General features: G+C 45.4%; 1 protein-coding gene across 3 annotated transcripts in view; it reads right to left on the bottom strand.

Moving 5' to 3' along the window:
* Positions 1-22,204, bottom strand: part of KCNAB1 (potassium voltage-gated channel subfamily A regulatory beta subunit 1) — a 73,791-nt gene continuing 51,587 nt past the window's right edge. For all 3 annotated transcript variants that reach the window (XM_061371602.1, XM_061371603.1, XM_061371604.1), the window contains exons 3-14: positions 20,604-20,641; positions 19,070-19,149; positions 18,220-18,264; positions 17,107-17,151; positions 16,417-16,460; positions 12,788-12,874; positions 6,971-7,056; positions 5,730-5,850; positions 4,969-5,063; positions 3,268-3,388; positions 2,131-2,219; positions 1-1,496 (exon numbers count right to left, since the gene is read on the bottom strand). In XM_061371602.1, coding sequence (XP_061227586.1) covers positions 1,407-1,496; positions 2,131-2,219; positions 3,268-3,388; positions 4,969-5,063; positions 5,730-5,850; positions 6,971-7,056; positions 12,788-12,874; positions 16,417-16,460; positions 17,107-17,151; positions 18,220-18,264; positions 19,070-19,149; positions 20,604-20,641 — 941 coding nt within the window. In that variant the 3' untranslated portion in view covers positions 1-1,406. The remainder of the gene's footprint in view (positions 1,497-2,130; positions 2,220-3,267; positions 3,389-4,968; positions 5,064-5,729; positions 5,851-6,970; positions 7,057-12,787; positions 12,875-16,416; positions 16,461-17,106; positions 17,152-18,219; positions 18,265-19,069; positions 19,150-20,603; positions 20,642-22,204) is intronic.

Raw genomic sequence — 22,204 nt, 5'->3', positions numbered from 1 at the left:
TTAGATGCAGAAAATGTTTTTATTGTGTCCAAGCAGAAGTCAAAGTCAGACTGCATTTCTGGATATACAGCAGCCAAGTTCATTTACACATACCATAGCTCATTGGATTAAATATGGGAGAAGACAACTCAAGTATTAGTATCTGTTTACATGGCCCACCTGAACACTGCACACACTCTGCAGATACCCTCTAGTTCAGGGAACTAGAGTAAAGGGTTCTACAAATACTGTACGTAACTGTAACCCCAAGGAAGTATGCACCCAAAGTACACAGTTCAATACAAGTGAGAAATACTTACTGAAATCAGTGCATTTTACAAAGCAAACTCATGGTAAAAGATGACGTGATTCTGAAGATGTGCAAATTAAAACATAAATGCTTGCTTTCAACTCCTGTAGAGGTATGAAATGGTCACAAAAAATACCTGTTTAAAACTTGACTTAAAAATACTATGCATTTACTTATGCCCGATTCCAGAACAAGTTAAAGCAAATATAGCCTTCCACCACAGTATGTACCTGATTATTTTCTGGCATTTTTCAGCAGCTATATATTACATATATTTATAAGTATCTATATCCATAAAAGCTCATAAATATTGAAATTTGCAATAGCTCTGTCTACAAGCAGGCAGAAGTAGAGGCAGATGTCTGTAGATGCAAAACCCAATATTTTATCATGGCTTTCTTAGTTTAAGGTTCATGTAGAATTAGAATTTTGCAAATAGGCATTGTTTTTATTAACCTGACATGCGTATTTGGGTTTTTCTAACTGTGCTCTTCTGGCTTGTACTCAGAAATACTTCCCAGGAGCACTCCACAGCTGAAACAATTGTATAGTTAGGAGTTGAGCTATCTAATTTCTAGCTAATTCTTACATCCTTTATTCAACTACAAATGAAATCTAAAGCATATATTCAGCATCAAAAAGAAAACTGAAAATCTGAACTTGCCCTTTCTGTCTGTTAACCTGAATAAACTTTATAGTTGAGATATCCCAAATGTGGTTTTATTAAAACCTTAAATTGTATCTGGCTTTTCTTCATTGAAAAATAGATCTGTACATCCTTCGTTAATTACCAAGTACCTGAAGGTTATAAATTATTTTTTGCTTTACAAGTGTTTTTCACAGCACAAGCATGAGGTGCCAAGAGTAAAGTAAAAATTAATGAATTCGGTCAAAGGTAAGAAAATACAGTATTATTCTTGGTTAGAAGAAAGATCAACTGTGCTTTTAAATTTCATTGCAGGTTAGTAGCAACAGCACACATCTCGAAGGATCCAGTGACAGTAGACACTGAGCAGCAAGCTGCTGAATGATTCTCATGACCGGATATTAATTCGGGGCTGTACTTCCGTACAGAGCACTGCTAAAACCATGCAGTCCAGGTAATTCATGCATCACATTATGATCTGTAGTCCTTCTTGCTGTAGGGCTTATTTCCCAGAATATTATCTATTTCATTTACAATATGGGATGTCATTTTTGGAAGGACCTAGGGATAGAAGAAAACCCATCTTTAATCAAGCTTCCATTAAAGGTTTTTCCAAATTTAAATCTAGATTTTATCAAATAACATTTCCTCTGGGGCCTTGTGTGACAGATATTAAACATTCTTCTAATACTGTTCTCCCTTAAAGGAAAAACAACTGTAGTGTCTTTACCCAGTGAGAGAATCACAGAAGTGCTCCTAAACTTCATATATAGAATATCGCTCAGTTGCAGCAGAAAGCAAGCTGGTAGCTGGAACATCAGAGGAAGCTCTTATTGCTAAAAGCAACAGAGAATAATTAAGGTGGGTTCAAGTGACATGTGCCCTGTGGAAGGCTTAGCACAGAATCTAGCAGTGTGTCTTGTTTTTTCAGATACCTTAGATCTGCTGAAGCCACCCTTTTGTTGCTGGAAAGGGCTATGACTACCACAAGTGGTGGTAAGTCATGGTGATGCACCACAGGTTTGCCTAATTAATGTGCATACCTAGAACTGGAAGATATCTGAAACAAATTACAAAGTATTGGAACTGTGTAAGAGGAGGGTGCTGATCTTGAGGTATGCTGGTTACCCTACATGGAGCTGAAGAGCAGCTAACCCCCTGCCTCTGTTGAGTTCCCGCCACCACCTGCACTTGCCTGTATGGCTCCAAGGTTCTCTATCAGCTGCTCTGGGTTGGAAGATCCTAGAAGGACGGAGCTCACACCCTCGTTTCTCAGGCACCATGCTGGGAATAAAGTCACAAGATTATTAGGAACATAGGCTTTGTGACATGGCATTACTCCAGATGCTAATGTTTCTTAGAGCTTCTATTTCTATTTGAAAAATAATGACAGTATTATTTGTCTCAACCTTCATGTTACTCCTCTGGCACTACCAGGAAGATGCGTGGATCGTACAGCAAAGCCACATAGCAGGTCTTCCAGCATCCACCTGACCTTGATCTGTGAGGCAGCAGTTGTCTTAATTGTGAGGTTTTGTTTTTTACTGTCACAAATCACAAAGATTCAGCTCTTGGCTATTTGAACCAGGGATCATTTCTCTAACAGATGTGTGGTATATTTCAGCTGAACAACTGATAGCTTCCATGTGGGGAGGGACTGTTCAGGGAAACAGGCAGGTCAGGTTGGACCCCAGAGGATGGCCCGAGCTACTGTAACCTTCTTGTTAATCAAAACCTGGTGATGATGCTGGAAACAATCTTATTTAAATAAATTTTAACTTTACTACTCAAAAGCCTAACAAAACAAAAAAAAATGTTATTTTTGTGTGGGGCTAATGGACCAGGGGTTACTTCAAAGGCAATAAATGGCATTTTAGTAGCCTACAGCTTGTTTTGTTTTCTTCTTTTTCTGTGTTGCTTGAAACATTTTAGCCTTTTCCCAACGAGGTGTTGCATTGGCCATCTGGCATTTGTTCCATAACCCTGACAGCAAATAATCATTCAAGTGTTTTAAATAATAAGCAGCTCTATAGATGCAGGCAGACACAAAGCCATCTATTGTCCAGTTTAAAAGATGATACATCTATTTCTTTGTTACCATTTACCTAACCATCACTGATACTTAAACAAATGATGGGAGCACTAACATAATACCAGTAGCTTTATGGCTTTATACAAGATTTCACCTCAACTCGTCTCAACAACACATAAGGCACAAGCTTTCTGTGCCTTGATGCAGAGTATTTCCCTTTGCACTATGAGGATGTGAACTAGGTTCTGCATTTGTGACAAATGGGAAGGTGCAAGAATAGTGCCCACCCCCATCACCTACCGACAGCCAGCTGAGGCAGTGTGCACCCGAGGCGCACAGCGATGGGTGACAGGTCTTTCAGCTTCACCTGCTGCTTTCTGCCTTCCTCACTTATGATTTTCTCTTTCAGCCACTGGTAGCACTGCAGATTAATTACATTGCAATTGACTGTTAACTTTAATCGCCCAAAATAGAAAGTTTAAGGCAATTATAAGCAGCTCTTAAAAAGCCATATCCAACCCAGGAGGCTGAATGGCACAATGCTTTGCTACACAAAGAAATTATGAAAGGCCAAGGATGTTTCCTGTGGGAGCCTGTGTCTGTATCTCTCTGGCTTTATGCAACTGATGAACTCAGCCCAGAACCTGGAACCTCCGCAGTTTTATTTTTGCACCACTGGATCCCATTGCAGAGTGGAAAAAAGTGAAATATTGGTCAACTTGAGAAGATTTTGATACACACACACACACACGCACACCCCCAAATTGCAAGACAACGCCTGATCTTGCTCAAAAATCTATTACCATTCAAGGTTTAAAAATTAATTAAACAAAGCTGAGATTTTAGTTCTCCCATCTCCAGACCTGAAACTTGATTCTTCTTCCCTCACATCAATTCAATTCGGATTCCTCTCTACAACACCACCTTCTTAGCTAGCTTTTACCAAATGTTAATATACTTTATTTTGGAAAAAAAATCCAAACACAATGAAATGCTACATTTGAAAATGCTGCCTTTTGTGAGCAAGTCAGTGTAGACTCTACCTCTCCTTTTAAGAGCACCAAGTTGCACAAAAACCAGCACAGGGATGTATGTCAGTCTGCTGGCACTTGTCAGGCAGCACTGGCTTTTGCCCATCAGCTGATAGAGAGGCTCAAATACCATTTTGGTTTGGTGGGGTTTTTTTTGTTGTTTCTTTTTCTTTTTTTCCCCAGATCTGTGACATTTTAGTGCTCTGCCATTTTCCAAACCATTTAAACAATATGCATGCCACGGGTATGTTATGGGAGAACACCCTGTATCCCCCAGTAAGAACAAAAGCAGGACAATGATGGGAGAAACCAAGCCCTGTGATGACACCAAAATGCTAAAACATGTTAGAGAGGGCTACTGCTCTGCCCAGCAGAGGGCAGGATCACTGAGGACCCATGGGTTCATGGGATGCTGGGGTCTGCCCTGCCTGTGAGGCTTCCAGGAGGGATGCTATGGGGATGAGCTCCCACCACACTTGCTGCCTGGGCTGGTGCCCAGGGAAAGGTGGTCAGAAAAATAATGCCCAGGTCTGGTTTACCCTTTCCATGGCGTTAAGAGGGTCTGAAGTCACAGCAGCTGCATCAATTAACATCAGACAGGAGTATTAAAAGCACAACAAAAACCCTGGGCTTGTGCTTTTCATTGACTGTTTCAGGTCAGTGTTAAGGGTTGTCACAGCATCCTTCTGCAGACACATACCCCACCCCTCTGAATCTGGCTCCAGTCGTGTGCTGCCCCACAGCCAGCTCGCAGCCATCAGCTCACTGCCATGGGGAGGGAACATGAGCATATTTGTAACCCAGATTCTCCCACACTTTGGAGTATGGTTGCCAGAGAAACCGAGCTGATCTATCAATACAGCAGCACACAGGCCAGCCTTCTCACAAGGGATCTGTTTTCCCTTTGTTATTTTCCTGCCCTCACAAAAGCAGCACATCTACTTTTCTCAAACATGCAATAAAAAAGTACCTTTAATGCAGCCCTTGAGCTTTCAGGGACCCCGTTGCCGTATTTCCCTGAGATGATCCCACAGGCTAGTGGGGACCATGTCATTGCTCCGACCCCTGCAGAGAAAATGGAGAAGGCTATTTTAGACGACAGGGAGAAATCAGAGATGTATCAAAAATATGAGTTTCAGTTAAAAAAAAAATAAAAGCAAAACAATTCCTGCCTGTTTCTGCAGCTGCTGGCAGTGACATTCAGTTGGCATCTTCCAGGAAGATGCTGCTGATGCTTGTAAGGGACATCAGCAGCATCTTCTTTGAAAGCAGTGAGTAGCTTATTCATACAAAATCCTGCTGTGAGAGCCTCCAGCTCCATCCTGGTCCTGCTGCAGCAAAGTACACAAACTCCTGACCAGGTGTCTCCTGTGCCTACCCACCATTATGTTCCTCTGGTGTTGGCCCTGCTTGCCAGGGGCACCACTTCCCACCCATCTCCTCTCAGACTGGTCCTCAGCCAGGCTGCTCCAGGAGAGAGCACGGGAGAGGTGGCACTTGCACTGTCCACATGGGTATCAAAGAACAGGCAACAGCCATGGCAATTAGCACCTATTTCCATTGGACGCACAATAAGCCAGTTTTTCTTTTAGGTCATTAGATAGATACTTGTCTGTCCCCTTCAGATCCAGGGAAGGAGAACACTGTTCCCATCTAGAGCCCCAGGTCAGACTACTCTGTGTTTCTTTCTGCAGATGAAATAGCTGAAAGGCACAGCAGTCTCAGACTCACCAATTTTGTGATACAATTCTGGCAGCTGAACCTCCACTTTCTCTCTTTGGAAAAGATGGTATTCAGCTTGTTCACACACAGGCGGGATCATGTTAAACTGCCGGGCTACAGAATAGGCTTCCTGGAGGAAAAAATTCAGCCAATAAAAAACAAAGTAAAAGCATCTTGCAGGACGTAACATAACCTATGCGCCAGTGCTCCTGGAGTGGACAGGAGACTACGAACTCAAGTTTCACTATCCCTTATCAAGGCCATGCACATCCCTGTGAGCGCTGCCGTGCTGAGGCAGCACTCGTCCATGGCTGCACTGCTTCCTTGCTGCTTCCCACAGCAGCAGGGCACATGCCGACATTCTGTCTCCTCCAGCCTAAAGCTGCTTCAGTGCCAGCTCAGCAACAAGCCAGACAACTTCCCAGCTGAGGAGGCTGGTGCTGAGCTTGTTTATTGTGTTTTGACCCCACCACAAGAAACAGGGACCAGCAGGATGCTTTGGCATCTCTTAGAATTATAGCATGGTCTGGGTTTGAAGGGACTAAACAGTACTCTAATCACCTGCAATGAACAGGGACACTTCAACTAATTAGGTTATTCAGAGCCTGCTCCTGCTTGGCTTTGAATGTTTCCAGGGATGGGGCATCTGCTACTCTGGTCTTGTCTCTCAAATGCTTCTGACACAGCATTAAGGATGAGCTGTCAGGATTGCTGGCTCCCCAGTCTATGTGGTTTTTTTCTGGTAAAACCAATTAGGAGGTCCCTACAGCTGAGCAGGGATGCTTCCCTTCTGCACCTCTGAGCATGACATGGTCAAGGCAGTGCTGCCTGTGGAGGCTTCTCCCCTGCATGGGGACCATTCCCACTGCATCATTTCTGATGGTCCTGTGGGTCACGGGGCTGCTGCCCAGAGCCACATCTTGAGCAGGGCATCAGTGGCCACAGGCACAGATGTCAAGCAGGAGCTTTACCAAAAGTCTTGAAGTCAGATGAATGAAACCAAAAATGAAACAAACCCCAATTAAATGAGCCAAGACACCCAAACCAATAGGTCAGCCCACAGTCTTTAATTAATATTGGTTTCATTCTGGAGCAGGTTTTTAAATTATTTTAGGTGAAGAGATGCTGGATGGGTGGAAGACTCAAACATCCCCAGCCAAGACACACACTTGTGTTTCAGTTCCCAGCAGACTCTGCGGCCTGCGTGGAGAATTACCAAGTGTCAACACTTTCCTAAAACCTGACTTTACCATGATCTCCATAGCGCTCCAGCGCGACGTTCCCCAGTACATCGCCATGCCTTGATTTATTACATGTGTCATCGCTCGGACGATTTCTAAAGGAAAGAAGAAAAAAAAAGGAAAGTAGCATGAGAACTGCATGAATGAAAAAGCGTTGACACTTCAAGCCAATACATTTATCCTGCAGTTGTTTAAAAACTGCTTTTACCAACTACTGCCAACCACCACCTTATGATATTTCTTTTAAAATTCAACACAAGAGGGCAGCACAGTTGAAAGATATACTAAAAGATAAACTTATTTTAAAATTTATTTACTAAAAGCATATATCTGGTCCTGCTGCTTTCCACTAGGAATATTAGGATGCTGGGAATAAAGTTGCAAAAGTGGATATGGTTCAACCCTGCTTCACTTAGGGCACCCCTGCAAAACCCAGCACAGCTCCTTAGGACAGCAATCCCACTGTCCTTGGTTTTCCTTGGGAAGATGGAAAGGTCCAAGGCTACACACACCAGGACAGGACCTTTAGTTTTCATCCATCAGATCTCTGCTGAGCAGCCCTGACTTCTTGTTGGGGTTTAAAAGCCCATCATAAACTTCAGTTTGCAAGATAAGGAAAAAAACTTGTCTAAGCCACACGGTTACCCAGGAGGTGACAGCCTGTTAAGACGCCTCACTGGGCTATAAAGGGAGCAGCCTCTTTGCAACTCATTTTTAAGCCAAATTCCTCCCTGGGAGCAGCCTGCTGGGTATGTGGCATTGCAGGGGGCCAGGCAGTGCCCATCATATCTCTGCTGCAGAGCAGCCGGGTCCTCAGGGCTGGAGGGTCTTGGGAGTGGCAGGGTCTGCAGCACCAGGGACAGTCCTCAGGAGCATGAATAACTGCCCTGGCTGCAGTAATAAACTGGTATTTCTTACGGAGCTTCGGCATTCCCTGCCCTTCGGAGCTGAGCTGCCGCTGTCAGGACACCCTCAGTACACTGCTAATGTGTTGCACATCACTTAAAGGGACGGTGGGATTGAGTGCGCCCTCAGCAAGTTTGACGATGACACCAGGCTGTGTGGTTCGGTTGATACGCTGGAGGGAAGGAATGCCATCCAGAGGGACCTTGACACGCTTGTGAGGTGGGCTGATGCCAACCTCATGAAGTTTAACCATGCCAAGTGCAAGGTCCTACACCTGGGTCGGAGCAATCCCAGGCACAGCTACAGGCTGGGCAGAGAAGAGATTCAGAGCAACCCTGCGGAGAAGGACTTGGGGGTGTTGGTCGATGAGAAAATGAACATGAGCCGGCAGTGTGCGCTTGCAGCCCAGAAAGCCAACCGTATCCTGGGCTGCATCAAAAGGAGCGTGACCAGCAGGTCGAAGGAGGTGATCCTGCCCCTCTACTCTGCTCTTGTGAGACCTCACTTGGAGTATTGTGTGCAGTTCTGGTGTCCTCAACATAAAAAGGACATGGAACTGTTGGAACAAGCCCAGAGGAGAGCCAGGAGAATGATCAGGGGACTGGAGCACCTCCCGTATGAAGACAGGCTGAGAAAGTTGGGGCTGTTCAGCCTGGAGAAGAGAAGGCTGCGTGGAGACCTCATAGCAGCCTTCCAGTATCTGAAGGGGGCCTATAGGGATGCTGGGGATGGACTCTTCATGAGGAACTGTAGTGATAGGACAAGGGGTAATGGTTTAAAACTTAAACAGGGGAAGTTTAGATTGGATATAAGGAGGAAATTCTTTCCTGTTAGGGTGGTGAGGCACTGGAATGGGTTGCCCAAGGAGGTTGTGAATTCTCCATCCCTGGCAGTGTTCAAGGCCAGGTTGGACGAGGCCTTGGGTGATATGGTTTAGTGTGAGGTGTCCCTGCCCATGGCAGGGGGGTTGGAACTTGATGATCTTAAGGTCCTTTCCAACCCTAACTATTCTATGATTCTATGAAAAATGGGGTAAACTTGCTGTGAGAAGCAAAAGAAAACAGTACTTAGTCACCACTCCCAGTGCAGCACAAGGAACCTTGCAGTCAGCAAACACTGCCACATCTCAGTGCACTCTTCCCTCGGGAAAGAGGGAAGGAACCAACAGTCTACCCCTACACTGTTAATTCTGACCCACCAAACAGTGGTGAAACGACTCTGGTCAGATGCAGAACTGCAGAGAAGCCCTGTGTGTCTGTTAAATCCCTTGTCACGTCTGCTGTTAGTTGGACAATGACTCGAGGCGCTGCTGCCTCGAGATCAAGATGAGCTGCCTTTTACATCATGAGGATTCTCGTCCTACTTATGGGAAAATAAAAAAGAAGAAGAAGAAAGGAGCTTGGCAGAGGGGAGATTACACTGCCAATCTTGACGTTATTGTGAGATTTCCTCTGCAGGCAGCGACAGGCAGCTAAAGATGATGAAGTCTCCATTTATAACCTTGGAGGGGCTGTACAAGAGACACCGTGCCTCTTGTGCAGGGCTGCTGCCTTCCCACTGAAAAGGGAGATTTCCTCTCAAATGAAACATTGGCTTGAGGAGTTTTATCTACCCCACCCCCCGGATGAAGAGCAGAGTTTAAATGGCAGATATTGTTTTCTTCTTCCCCTCCTCCCCCTTTGTTTTGCCCCAAACCACACTTTCCCCGTTCCTAAGCATTTTACCCTCAGGCGTGTACTAGTCCAACAAAATGCCCCATTACCAAAGCAGCTGCCCTGCTACCCACAGGCTATGTGTGACAGGCAGCTGTATGACAGTCCCTCCCTCCTTGCTGGCTTCTCACTGGGTTTAGTTTTCTATTTTTGCTGCACTACCATTTAGAAATTTTGATAAGCATTTCATCATATGCCTCTTACACATCCCAATCCATGGCTGTTTTCATTTCTCCCACATCTACTCCTCTCAAGAAAAACTAAAGTCAAACCAGAAAAAAAAATAATATATATACATATATATATATATATCTTCTTGTTTACCAGAGACTGCTCCCCTGGGTATGGTGACGGGAACGGTTTGTGAAGAGCACATGCCCAGATCATTGGGTTTGCCAGCTAGATGGCACAAAAATGAATGATTCGAAACCCGGGAAACAGCCTCCAGCAGCATAACAGAATCTTGAAGTAGTTTAAAGTTTAAAGCCTTGCTTGCCAGGGCTGGGCATGGAGTGGGCATCCATTTCCCGGGCACCCTGACAATAGGGGGTCTTACCAGGAGACCCCAGGGACCCTCCTTTCCTGCAGCCAGAGCTACCCTTCTCATCTGCTGGAAAGGCCACTCAGGATGTAAAAAAAAAGCATCTGCTAGCACATTTGGGGAATCAGATCTCATGCCTGACTAATGAGGCTTGAAACCCATGGAAATTCAGGAGAGAAGCCCGGGTCCTTCCATCACCCATCTCCTGAGGTCCCCATCTGGGGGGACACGTGCAATGGCAGAGCCACCCAGACAGCAAGGGATAGCCCCACAAGTGGCCAGCCCAGTGTGGACAGCCCCTCATCCTGCCTGCCCCAGCAGAGCCAAGACCAGCACCAGGGTGAGGAGGGACACGGCTGTCCCGGCCAGGGACCTGAGTGCAGGGTTATGCAAAGAGCTTTGTGAGAAGTACTTACCTCCAGACATTCCTCAAAGCTAACATTCTACTGCTTTCACAGTGAAAAGCTTTTCTAATTTGCTCTGAGATTTTTAAGAAAGGTATATATATTTGTGTTTTTTAGATTAAGCAAGATTTTTAGATTAATTCCTGCTGCTTTGGGGACTAGAGTCATCTGCAATAAAGAAATCTGTATTAAATTCTCATCTTCTTGTACTAGCTCTCTGCTACCCATGCCTCCTATGGCAGCCTGAGCTGGGCCACGACCAGCCTGGGGTGCAGGAAGCAATTCTGCTCTGGGAGGGGTGGACTGGACCAGATGAGTATTTCCAAATGGCTGATCCATTGCCTGCTGATATCTATAGACATCACAGCAGAGAGAGGACCCTGAGTGCAAGCAGAGAAACCTCACCTGCTTGCACGCAGCAAGTGAAGAAAACAAAATGAACTGTGAAGTCTGTGCTTTGATTTATTTGGTTGTACCTTACACAGCCACACAGTTTGCTCAAGCAGGACCCTCACACGTTGCCATGCATAACCTGGGAATGTTTGAAGGTTACCTACAAATCGTTCTCCATCAGAAGCAGCACTTTGGCTCATGGGAAAAGCATAAACATGTAAGGAGATGGAGCGGGGATTGTGTGTCTTGTGAAGGTATCTCAGCACTTATTGTGCATGCCAGATAGTGCAGAACCGACAGATGGTTCAACAGATGCTCTGAGATAGAAGTGGCTTAGTAGGTGAACCATAAAAAAAGCATGAAGTACGTAGAAAGAATCAGCACCACACCATTCATAATAAAAATGTCCCTTTTTTCACCCTGCTCAAAGTCTCACCAAGCACCACAGTTTATACCTATTGCCAAGCTCCAGCACTGCTAGCAGCATCTGTAGCATCTTAAAAGCTGCAAACATCTGAGATCAACTGCGTAGGCATGGGAAATATATTCAAGACTGCTCCATTAGATGACAACTGACTGAGCAGAGAGGTCATTTCTCCCTCCAAGATACAACATGTCATCTTCCTTGGCCTCATCAGCTACTGGAAAATCTGCAATGGTTCTAAAAATCACAAGCCAGTTTCCTGAACCCATAGCTGCTGGCATTGTTTGGCTGGGGCCGCAGTACTGCCATTCATCCAAGGTTCGTGCCACAGCTAAGAAAATAGGTGTCACGACCACTGAAAGCCAAGCCAAAAGCTTCAAAGGGGCCTGTCAAGCTCCAGGTTTGTTCGATTTACATGTAGTCATCTATGACAGATTCTGCAGCCTACAAGTCTTTCTTCTTGCTACTTTTTATTTAGCTGTGAAGCTAATCTTCTGCCACAGTGTGAATGGGTGTGTTAACTCCAATGGGAAAAGAGGAGGAATGGGAATTGGTGCCCATTATATAGGGCACTAACCCCAAAACATATTGATGAAGGCTCCTGGATAACTGGTCTATATGGCCATGTACCAGACACGCATACATGGTTATCAGCAGCTATGAAGCAGAATCAAAGCACACAGATAGTCACAGATCTTGCAGGTTCCTAAATCCATTCCCCGAGTTTAGCAGCCTAAATTTAACAGGAACCGTTCCCCAGCAGGACCAAAGAGCCGGTGGCGGCGGCTCAGAGGCTGAGCCCAGCTCTAGGCAGAGCATTGCTACTCTCCATGCCTAGGGGGACCCTGCCATGCCCCCGCCGGCTGCATTCTCACATGGCACATCAGCTGAGTCCACCAGAGACTCAGCTTATGCTACTCAGGTGCTTGGGGCAGTGAACTATAATGCTTGCCAACTGTTCTTGCTTCTGCCCATTACACCCCTACTTTCAGCACTGAAGAAGTATGTGCTATCCAGGCAGTCCAGGGGACAGGGGCAAAGATGGGCATGGCAGCACTGGTACTCTCCATCTCTAGAGCTAGCAGCACCAGGGGTAAGGACATACAGGTTTCATCTGACACAGAGACCTGCCTTAAATACCAACACAAATTCACTTTATCTAAAGGAATCAGGAAAAGGAAATAAAAAACTCAATGTTAAAGCCACCTTTAGGACATAAAGGAAACTTTAATTTCCTTTCAAGAGATACAAGTTCATTTCATTGCAATGCAATTATGTAGGGCTCCAGGATATCATGAATGAGATATATCATGAATGAGGTATTTCAAATTTTAGCTGTTCTGCCTGAATATTTAATAAAGAATTGTTTTTATTTTCCTACCATCATCAGTGTAAGTCTGTAAGCCAGGTTCAGTCACATTAAAACTAATTCAAGCTTCCACTAACCTTCCATGGGGGTATTATTGTCTGGCCGGTTGGCAAAGACAACATCCACGTATTCCAGCTGCAGTCTCTGGAGAGAAGCCTTTAGCCCTGGAAACAGCAAAGCAGAGACAAGAATCCACACGGTTGGTGTGAGGCAGGAGTATGGCAGCACAGAGCTGCCAGGTACCAAACAGCACCACATTAGGGCTGAAATAGGACTCATTGCATTTACATACATGCCTAATATGTATGCACACACAACACCAAATAGCATATAAGAAGGATGCTGCATAACATTGTCTCATATCTATGCAGACATATTAAGAAAAAACACACCAGCTTATCCACATGCAGAATCGCACCCTTTCCATAAGAATTTGCCTTTTTTTTCTGAATTACACTGAGTTTTGGACTGGTCACCAAGGGTACCCATGACCAGCCCATCAGAAGGCATCTGCCAGGGACCGGTTTCAGTGCTCTGCTTCTATTCAAAGTTAATTTAATCTAAATCACAACACAGAGCTTTTCGGTGCAAGCCCAGGGTACACTGCCTCCATCCCGTCCCACTTAATGAAGCCCTGCCCCACAGGACCTTCCAGAAATGCAAGCCCAGATGGGAGGCTGGTGGCACTTGCTTAGATCCATTATGGTGAGCAGATAAAGAACCATGGAGGGTTTTACCCTCTCTGCAGGGCAACGCATTGTATAGGGCAGAAATTGTTTTACAAGGCAAGACAAGGAACTGTTTTGCAGCTACAGTTCAGAACTGCTCATTCTTCAACATCTTCTCTACAACGACTGGATGGGAGATGGCATCAAAAGCCTACATATATATACGTGTGTGTGTTTAAGACAGAGAGAGAGAAGAGGATTTCTAACACTTATTTTCTATAAATCTTCCCAGGAACAAAATGTTTTTATGAGCGTTCGTGAAGAATGAGCCAAAATAGAGCAGTCTGAAAATGTTCACTGAATTTTGAGATGAAAAAAGATGGCCTTTTTTGCCGAATGTATTTATAGAAAATAGCTAACATTGACCTTAACATTATATGCTATGTGTTCTGTGAAGTTATTTCAACTGCTGCCAGTATTTTTTCTATCATTTCATGAAGTAGCTCCAAAAGAAACAGAAAATAGATGGGTTTGGACCACGTGGCTGCAACTTCCCTGAGCATCTCTGAGTCTAGGGCCACCAGCAGCAGGGACACCATCTCATGGCAGCGTTCTTCAAATGAAAAGTCAATAAAATGTTGGTAAAAAACTTGATTGAGATTACCTTAATATGAAAGTCACACCCTAGTGTAGCTGAATTCTGCAAATACTAAATAGCAAAAACCGTCCAGGACAACCTCAGACGTACAAGCTGGGTACTAGGAGGCAAAACCGACTGTGCTCTGGTGATACTCCTCATCGCTGAAAAACAGCATCTTTGAGATGGAAGACACCCAAATCTGCACCCCAGGGAAGAGGCTGTTCTGCTCACTGTGTTTGCCAATGACTGTGTTCATCCCACCTCACCTGCTCCCACCTACACCTTCAGGGTATGATGCAGGTGACAGCGACATCCCAGGTGTGGGGTGGATAATATAAATATAGTAACAGTATTTTCCATATAATCTATGTTTTAACATACACAGAACAAATCCTGGTTGTTGAAAGCTGTGGCAAACAGGCCATTACAGATTATGATGATAAAACTTGCAAATGGCCAAACACAAGTTATAGCTGCCGTTTCTGGCACGCAAACTGGATTTTGTGCAGTTGGATGCTACATTCTGATAAGCAAAGACCAGAGCATACCTCCTGCCTATTCTGTGGTGCAAACAGCCTGGTGTCCCCCCTGCACCATCAAACTTAACACCATGGTACACTAATAATGCAGATGAGCCTGAACTTTCTTCTCTGATTTGTCTTGGCAGCATACACTAGCTTAACCAGCAACCACTGTAAACAATTAGGGCTTAACTCATAAATCAAAGAGGAGACTAATTAGGCCAGCGTACACAGTGCAATAAAGAGAACCACTTTTCATTTCTGCAGCCATCGTGGCGTGTTGGTTTATGGAGGGTGCTGCTCCCCTGGGGCTTCAGCCCTAAGTTATCCAGGCTGTCATTGCTCAGTGAGGAGGAAGCTGCTCCCGAGGGAGCAGCAGTCTGCTGGCCTGCTCTCCCCAAGGACTTTGGCGTGGAGCACATAATTTCCCAGTAACCCAAAAAAACGTGTTTTACACATCCCTCTGTGCCAGCAGACAGAAGTGGGTCAAACTGTAACAAGAGGCAGGCGGTACAAATCCCTCTGCAGAGATCTGAAGCACAGGTACCAAGCCTGATGCTCCCCTTCTGCCCTGAAGGCTGCCCAGCCCCCAAGGAGCCAGAGACCCCCAGTAACTCCCTTCCATAGCTGCATAAAGCAGCTTTTCTCCTAACCCAAGCTATTTTTATCCAGAATATATGTAGAAGACAAACCGAGGCCCTTACACTGCTGGCTGCTTTTCTGGGTCTGGAACCTGCTTACAATCTGCACAGGGGGAAAGTTATTGGCCCCTGGGTCCTCCCCAGCAGGTTTTGGTGGCCTGTTCCAATTCCACTCAGAAGCCAGCCCAGGCTGGCACCGTGTTTCTTAATATGATAGAAATATGTGTTTTATGGGTGCATTTGTGTCCTGCATGTGGAATCCTGTGCAAGTTATAATTGTGCCTACAGTCAGCGTTCCTGAGTACCTGACCCAACACCTAACAGCCCCCAGAAAGAGCTATATCGAGTGAAACATACTTATCCATGTAGAAACACATACGTGCTCTCATGCCCTCTACAACAATAACGTATCCAAAAAACAAACAAAAAAGCAATTGGAAGGAAGATAAAGAGCATCTGTTAGACCCAGCAGAGGCTTGGGTGAATAAATCCTGGTGGATGAGCAAGGTAGCACACAGCATCTCTCACTGGGATGTAGGACTGGATGCAAGGAGCCATGTGAGGGAGTGTACAAGAAGATAAAACAGCACTGAGAGCAAACCACAGCCCTCCCCAGCCGGCTGCTCAGCAGATGGGACCTGGCACCCCCCACTCCCCAACCCCCCAAGGCTATTTCTGCAGGCTGACATCATGCCCCGCATCCTCATCCCTCCCTGCTCTGCCAAGGGAGCCCACAGCCACGTCTGCCGACCACGCACTGCTGCCAACTGCCCCATCCCTTCTGGGAAAGGGCTGGGGGGTGTCAGCAGAACAGCTCCAGATCCACGGAGCCTTCCTGCCTCCTGTCATCTCACAGCAGCTGGGATTGAGGCTGTTCTTGAGGACAACTGTGCAAAGCTGCCAGGAGCCCGCATGAGGCAGTAAGGTTTTGCAGCACAGCAAACCCTGATTACAGCAGATAAGCAATAAATCTACAAGCAACACACACAGCCAGCCAAGGACAACACATTTGCTTATTATAGCAAAAATACCAAAAGGTTATTGCTTCATACAGGTGTGGTAGAGAAGGCTTTTTGCGTGCATGGTGTTTGCTCACAGCCAAGCTTAGGAACTGCCCAGCGCAGAGTCGAGTAGACCTGGCTCACAGGAGAGAAATTGCCCTTGGGTCCAGACGACCCATGTGACTGCACCAGGGCACCCAGGCACAGCCAAACCCCTATCCCATACAACACATACCTTCAATAATGTGTTTTCTTGAAAGCCCTCTTTCTGTTTCAGCTCTGCAAAGGAAAAATAGGTACACAGATGTTAGAGATCTGAGGTGCTAACAATTGGGGAGTGCTAAATTTGTATTCTGGTTTAAACCTCCTGAAAATGAAGTTACAACTCATGCAACAGAGAGACCCTGAACCTTGTTTGGGTTCCAGTCTCAAAGTCAACAGCACCTTTGATATGTAATACCACTGTTAATTTAACATAGTAACAGCCTTGCTATGGATATTACCTGGCTAAAGCTACGGGCTGATACTTACAAGCAGAAGGATAAGGATGCTGGCAGGGAAGCAGGGGTTGCTGTGGCCAGGCAGCACGGGGATGGGGCTGTGCCCTAGCCAACCCCAGCACTGAAACCTCATTGTCTTCATCTGCAATTTTGAAGCAAGGCTGTCTTCACCCTGCCAGTGCACCTCCCAGAGCTGCAGATACATGGGGTGGGAGCACACCCAGCATGGCACCCCCACCTCTGCTAGGGACTGCAACCTCTGCCAAGCTCCAACTCCCTAAGAGAATGGCGAAATGAGGAGAAAGAAGACAATAGCAACAAGCCACCCCTCCAAGGTGCCGCTGATAGCCACTTGGTTGTATGACTGTGAAAGGGAAAAGCACGAAGCAGCAGCAAACACCATTAAGAGTAAACGCGACACTTACTTTCCACCCCAGTACAGTTTTGTTGTTATGACCAGACTGGACCTCCTGCAAAAAGAACAGAAATACTATTACTGTTAAAAACAATTACAAGTAACCAAGCTGCCCGTCAAGTGGGTGCTTGCACATCACTATAGAATTTTCACAAGTCACTTCTACGCACAGGTCTGCTGCAGGCAGGGAGTGACAATAGACTGGTGTGCAGGAACTAAAGCTAATGCAAGTGGAATTACCAAAAAAAGGGTACATTTTTAATTATGGAGAAAACAATCTCCAGAACTCTTAACCAAGAGTATCCAAGTCCAGTGCCCCTCATTATCATGCAGTATTCCCAGAGCCATTAAAATTCTAAGTGTTAAATTCACTGCATTAATCCATAAATTCCTGTGTGATATCAAACCAAAGATTTATCCTTTGCAAACTACCTTACTGTTTAACTGTACAATACACAGTTTCTCCAGCTTTTGCTTTTTTCCCACAGTACCCAGAATATTTCTTACTGAGTAATCATCCCCCTGACACAAGGGATACTGGTTTTGGAAAGAGCACCACTGGAACTTATTCTTCATTTGAAGGCTGAGCATGATACTCACACAGGAGGTCTTGAAAGATTATGTAAATGCTCTTAAAACTACACAACATATGGTAATGTGAATCATTTAAATTAAGTATCATCTCCTACCAGGCTATCCAAGATGAAGGCCCATCACATCTTTGCATTCTTAATACATAATCTTATGTACACAGATAAGGATGCCAATGCATGACCGTCTGTCTTGATGCACCTTGCCAAGGCAGTGACAGTGTACATGTTCAGAAGTTGTCTTAACTGCACCATGCACAGAGACAGTGGTTGAGGCAGCACAGCAGGCTGATGGCTGCAGCCTCACAAAGCCAGTCTGTGCTCCCCAAAAGACAGGAGAGCATTTCAATGTGGCACTTGAAAAGTCTGGCTGCTGCAGAAGTCCTGGCTGGCTGCACTGTATGTGACCACTGGGATGGTCACAATGATGCTCTTGGGCCAGAATCACCTAATATGCATCATATTTAAAACCCAGAAGGATTCTCATACACCCAGAGGTCCTGCTGGCTTGCAGGTGTCTGGCAGTACAGTACCTCCAACCCTTCTTCTTCAGGATGTTCCCCAGGATGACCTCAGCCCTGTGCAAGAGAGAGAGCCCAGTTTGAGGGAAGACAGGAGGATGCTCAGTGCCAGGTAGACCACCAGAGCTGTTGTCTATCCCAGCCCCCTGAAACGTCCCCCCAGACACCAGCCAGCAGCACTGCTATAGGCTGTGCAGCCCTCCCCTCCCCGGCCTATGGTGACCTGGCACTAGCTGGGACGGGTCCCCTTGATCACTAGCAAGATCTTGTCACCCACTCCTGTAGGGACAGACCTGCATCCCCATTCTCTATATCTGCCTGAACCTGCTCTGAGAAGGCAAAGCCATTTTGTCTCCACACCAGGGATGTGATGTCCCGGTCTGCCTTTTATACTAAATACAAAGCCATATAAATCAGGCAAAGTCAGATAAATTATGGGTGGATATTTCCCACCTCAGTTCCACACTGACACTAAGAGCATTAGGTTGGCTGCAGCCAGAGTGGTTCCCATGCTGGGATCTGTGCCTGGGAGCTGTCACTGGCACAGGCCATTTATCACCATTAAAATGCACACTGACTTTTCATTTATTCAGGACATTTTTCTACTTGTACTAACAGCAAGGGGCACAGGTGATACATTTTAGTCTTCAGCTGGCTACAAGAGAGCCTGGTTTAATTTTTTGCTTGATTTTTTTTAATAATACCCTAAATATAAAGGCTTTTTCTGCTCCCCTCAGGGAGAAAGGGGTTTCCCAAGCACCACCAGGGCCAGAGCCTTATCAGCCATGAGTGACTGACACAGGGAGGAGCAGACCCAGGTGGAGGGAGCCCAGGGAAGTGGAGCAGGATGCTGGGCACTCACTTTCCGGCCGCGTACACCTCAGCTGTGTCGAACAAGTTGACTCCGCTTTCATAGGCAATGGTCATCAGCTGCTCAGCCACCTTAGGGAACAGACGGAGAGGTGAGGAGTGGCAAGAGTGGCTGCATCTCAACCCCCAGGGGGAAAAGCCCCTTAAGGCACAAAGGGGCTTTGGCAGGGCTGGGAGAGGTGTACCTCTCAGGGGAGCAAGACCCTTTGGCAGGGCAGCCAGCAGGGTGTGCACTGGCCTGAGAAGCACCAGAACACGGTGCATGGATTTACATCAATTCCCTTTGACTCTTCTTGGGAGGAATTTATCTCTTCTCATAGGAGCCTTCTAATAAGAAAATGAACAACAATTTTATAGGGCTATAGAAAATAGTCTGCAAATCTATGGAGTTTAATACAGAAAGGATATTTCTATAGTAAGAGTTTAAGTTTTTTGGGTTTTTTGAACACCTGACAGGGTATTGTGCAGCTCTCCAGCAGACATTGCGGGGCATGTAAATACTTGAAGGTAATTTCACATGATCCCCATCAAAGCCCCTGGATTCCCACTACTTCCTGGGGGGATTCTGCATCCAGAAGGGGCTGCCAGCTCGGAAAAAGTGGTGGGGGGAAGGCATCAAGCCAGGGCACCCATGCACAGCCAATGTCCTTAGGGTGGGCATCCCTCAAGGACAGGGCCGTGCTTCAGTTCTCTTTTTCCATGCATGAACACTTTGCACTGACTTATTCTAATCAAGGAGGACAGGAGAGCCAGGGAACAAATTATAATCAAAACAAGTCATCTCTCTTCAGCCTGCAATGCCAAGAAACAGGAATGAATTCAATGATCCACCATCAACAGAAGAAATATCACCAAAGAACAAGCAAATTGAAAAGCTAAAAACCTTTGAGTTCGCTGTTTTCCTTCTGCCAAAGCTATTTTGGGGTTTGTCATGTACAAGGGGGACGGCAGCCAGGAGGTTGCTCTCCTTTTGATGACTAGCATCTGCAGCAAACCTGAGATGGAAGGAAACCCACATGCTGCCCAGCACTCAGAGGATTATTAACTGAGATTAAGAACCACCTGGTACAGGCTAGTGTGCGTAGGAAACCCAAGTTCATTTTCATGTTTCACCTTATTATGTAAATAACTATTTCACCAGGCAGCTCCTTGTAAGCTGAGCTCCAGCCTGTATTTATGACTGCTGCTGATTACATACATGATGCAAAAATAGTTTCCAATTTCCGATCCAAGAGCGGTGCCACTGCCAATGGTAAGGAGGAAATATCTCTTCAAACAGTGTGGAAAAGATCACTTTCAGGGATAGACAGGCGGTTTTTATTAAAGTTGACCTCTGGAAATATCAGTTTCATTAAGGCTTTTTTTTGAAGCAGAAGCTCAAGCTTTGTGTTGCTTTGGTTAGTACCTCTCTGTCATTTCCTCATACAGAAACAGGCTCCTCTGATTTCGGTAGCCATGGTTTCATTTAAAAATATCTCATATTGGTTTTTATTTCATGCATTGCATTTAGACCAAGAAATACTTACCTCGTCTGAGATTTGACCTCCAAAAGTGACCCATGTCCCTAGAAACAACAAAATAATCTGTTACTACAAGAGGTTTTTGCAGACAAAAAATTTGCTCTACCAAAATTCAGTTTCCTTGGGATTAGAGGGGTTTAAAATAGGGTTAACTGTTTCAGAGGCTGCTGCATCCACGAGCAAGAGGTTCTGCAGCCGGGCAGGACAGTGACAGCACTGGAACCTCCTCTCTCCTGGGGAGACAGGCGTGTGGACCTGGGACTGGCCCATGAACCCATTCAGCAAAGCACCTGTAGGACTCTGTGCTGTCAAAATACACAGTTTTATTGAATTCTGAGGCTCTTTGCAAAACTGAGTTCATTTTCCAAAGCTTCAATTTGACAAATTGGAAAAAAATTATGATGCTAGTGAAACATGTCATTTGTGGATTGAAATTCTTCCTAAATTTGTGCTTCAGCATTTAGCATCATACAAGTCAAAATTAGGGGGAAAAAAATACTTCTATTGACATGAATTATTTAAAACCCAAAGTGACTTTTCCCCAGGAACTGTTCCATAAAGTCTATGTCCAACACCAGCACTGCCGATGAGCTATGCTTTCATTAGCTGGCTCAAAAAGTAGCTGCAGTTTAGACTCAGTTGCAGACTGGTCTATTATTAGGAAAAACTTGGGGCATTGTTTCTTTTATGACCACTGCTTAAAAGACAAATGTTGTGTGGTGGAGAGAGCATGTGGATCTAACTGGGTATTCCTAAGTTACAAGTGTACTTTATCTTATATAAATTTTATATGTGTGTGTGTGTGTATATATATATATATATCTTAGGAATACATATTTCCTAAGCCACTGGAAGAGATGACAGTGAGATGGGGAAGCACCAGGTCACATATGGGACACTGCTCAGGTACCCCTTACTCACCCTGGCAGCCACCACTTCTGCCCTACTTGTCTGACCTTAGACAACATCCCATGGAAAGCAATGCTAAGAGACAAGAATGGTGGCTGTGACATTACCTGTGCCTTTTGCTGGCCAAAGTCACAAGGTCATTTTGATCCACAGCAGTTTTCAAGACGTACACGCCGGCTACATATAAAACTACATGATATACAATTAATGGATAGGTCAATGCTCATATGGCTCACACGACTCACACGAAATTTCTCAGAAATTAAAATTCTGCCTTTTATGATCCCTCCATAATGGATGGCGTTCAGGCCCAATGCTCTTTGGGCAAGATGGAGGAGACTGGGGTGCCAGCGCAGGGTTGAGCTCTCATGTTGCTAAGAGGGAAAAAATTAAATGTTCCCTGGGTGCTTGCACTTGCAAAGATGCAATAAGTACGTAAGTGCTCCCACATCTTCATTAAAAATGTATTGGTTAGCTCATTGCTCACAGCGGGCGTGGAAGATGAACCTTGAGCAGGAGTCAGAAAGCAGAGAACACGCCTGCTGCTAGTGCTCAAGCGGCTTTGATCACTCCCTGGTTAGAACCAAAACAAGAGTTGCCTCTGTTAGGAGAATCTTGCTCTCTTTCCCTCAAAAAAGAGTCAATTTGAATCATTTTATACATGGTTTCTTTGAGTGCAGGTAAAGTTATTATTAACC

Source organism: Neopsephotus bourkii, unplaced genomic scaffold (genome assembly GCF_033783945.1).
Source record: "Neopsephotus bourkii isolate Nb327-2 ecotype Australia unplaced genomic scaffold, CSIRO-AGI_Nbou_v1 NB_1574, whole genome shotgun sequence".
NCBI lineage: Eukaryota > Metazoa > Chordata > Aves > Psittaciformes > Psittacidae > Neopsephotus > Neopsephotus bourkii.
Note: the sequence above shows the minus strand (reverse complement) of the source record. Positions and strands in the feature narration are given on the sequence as shown.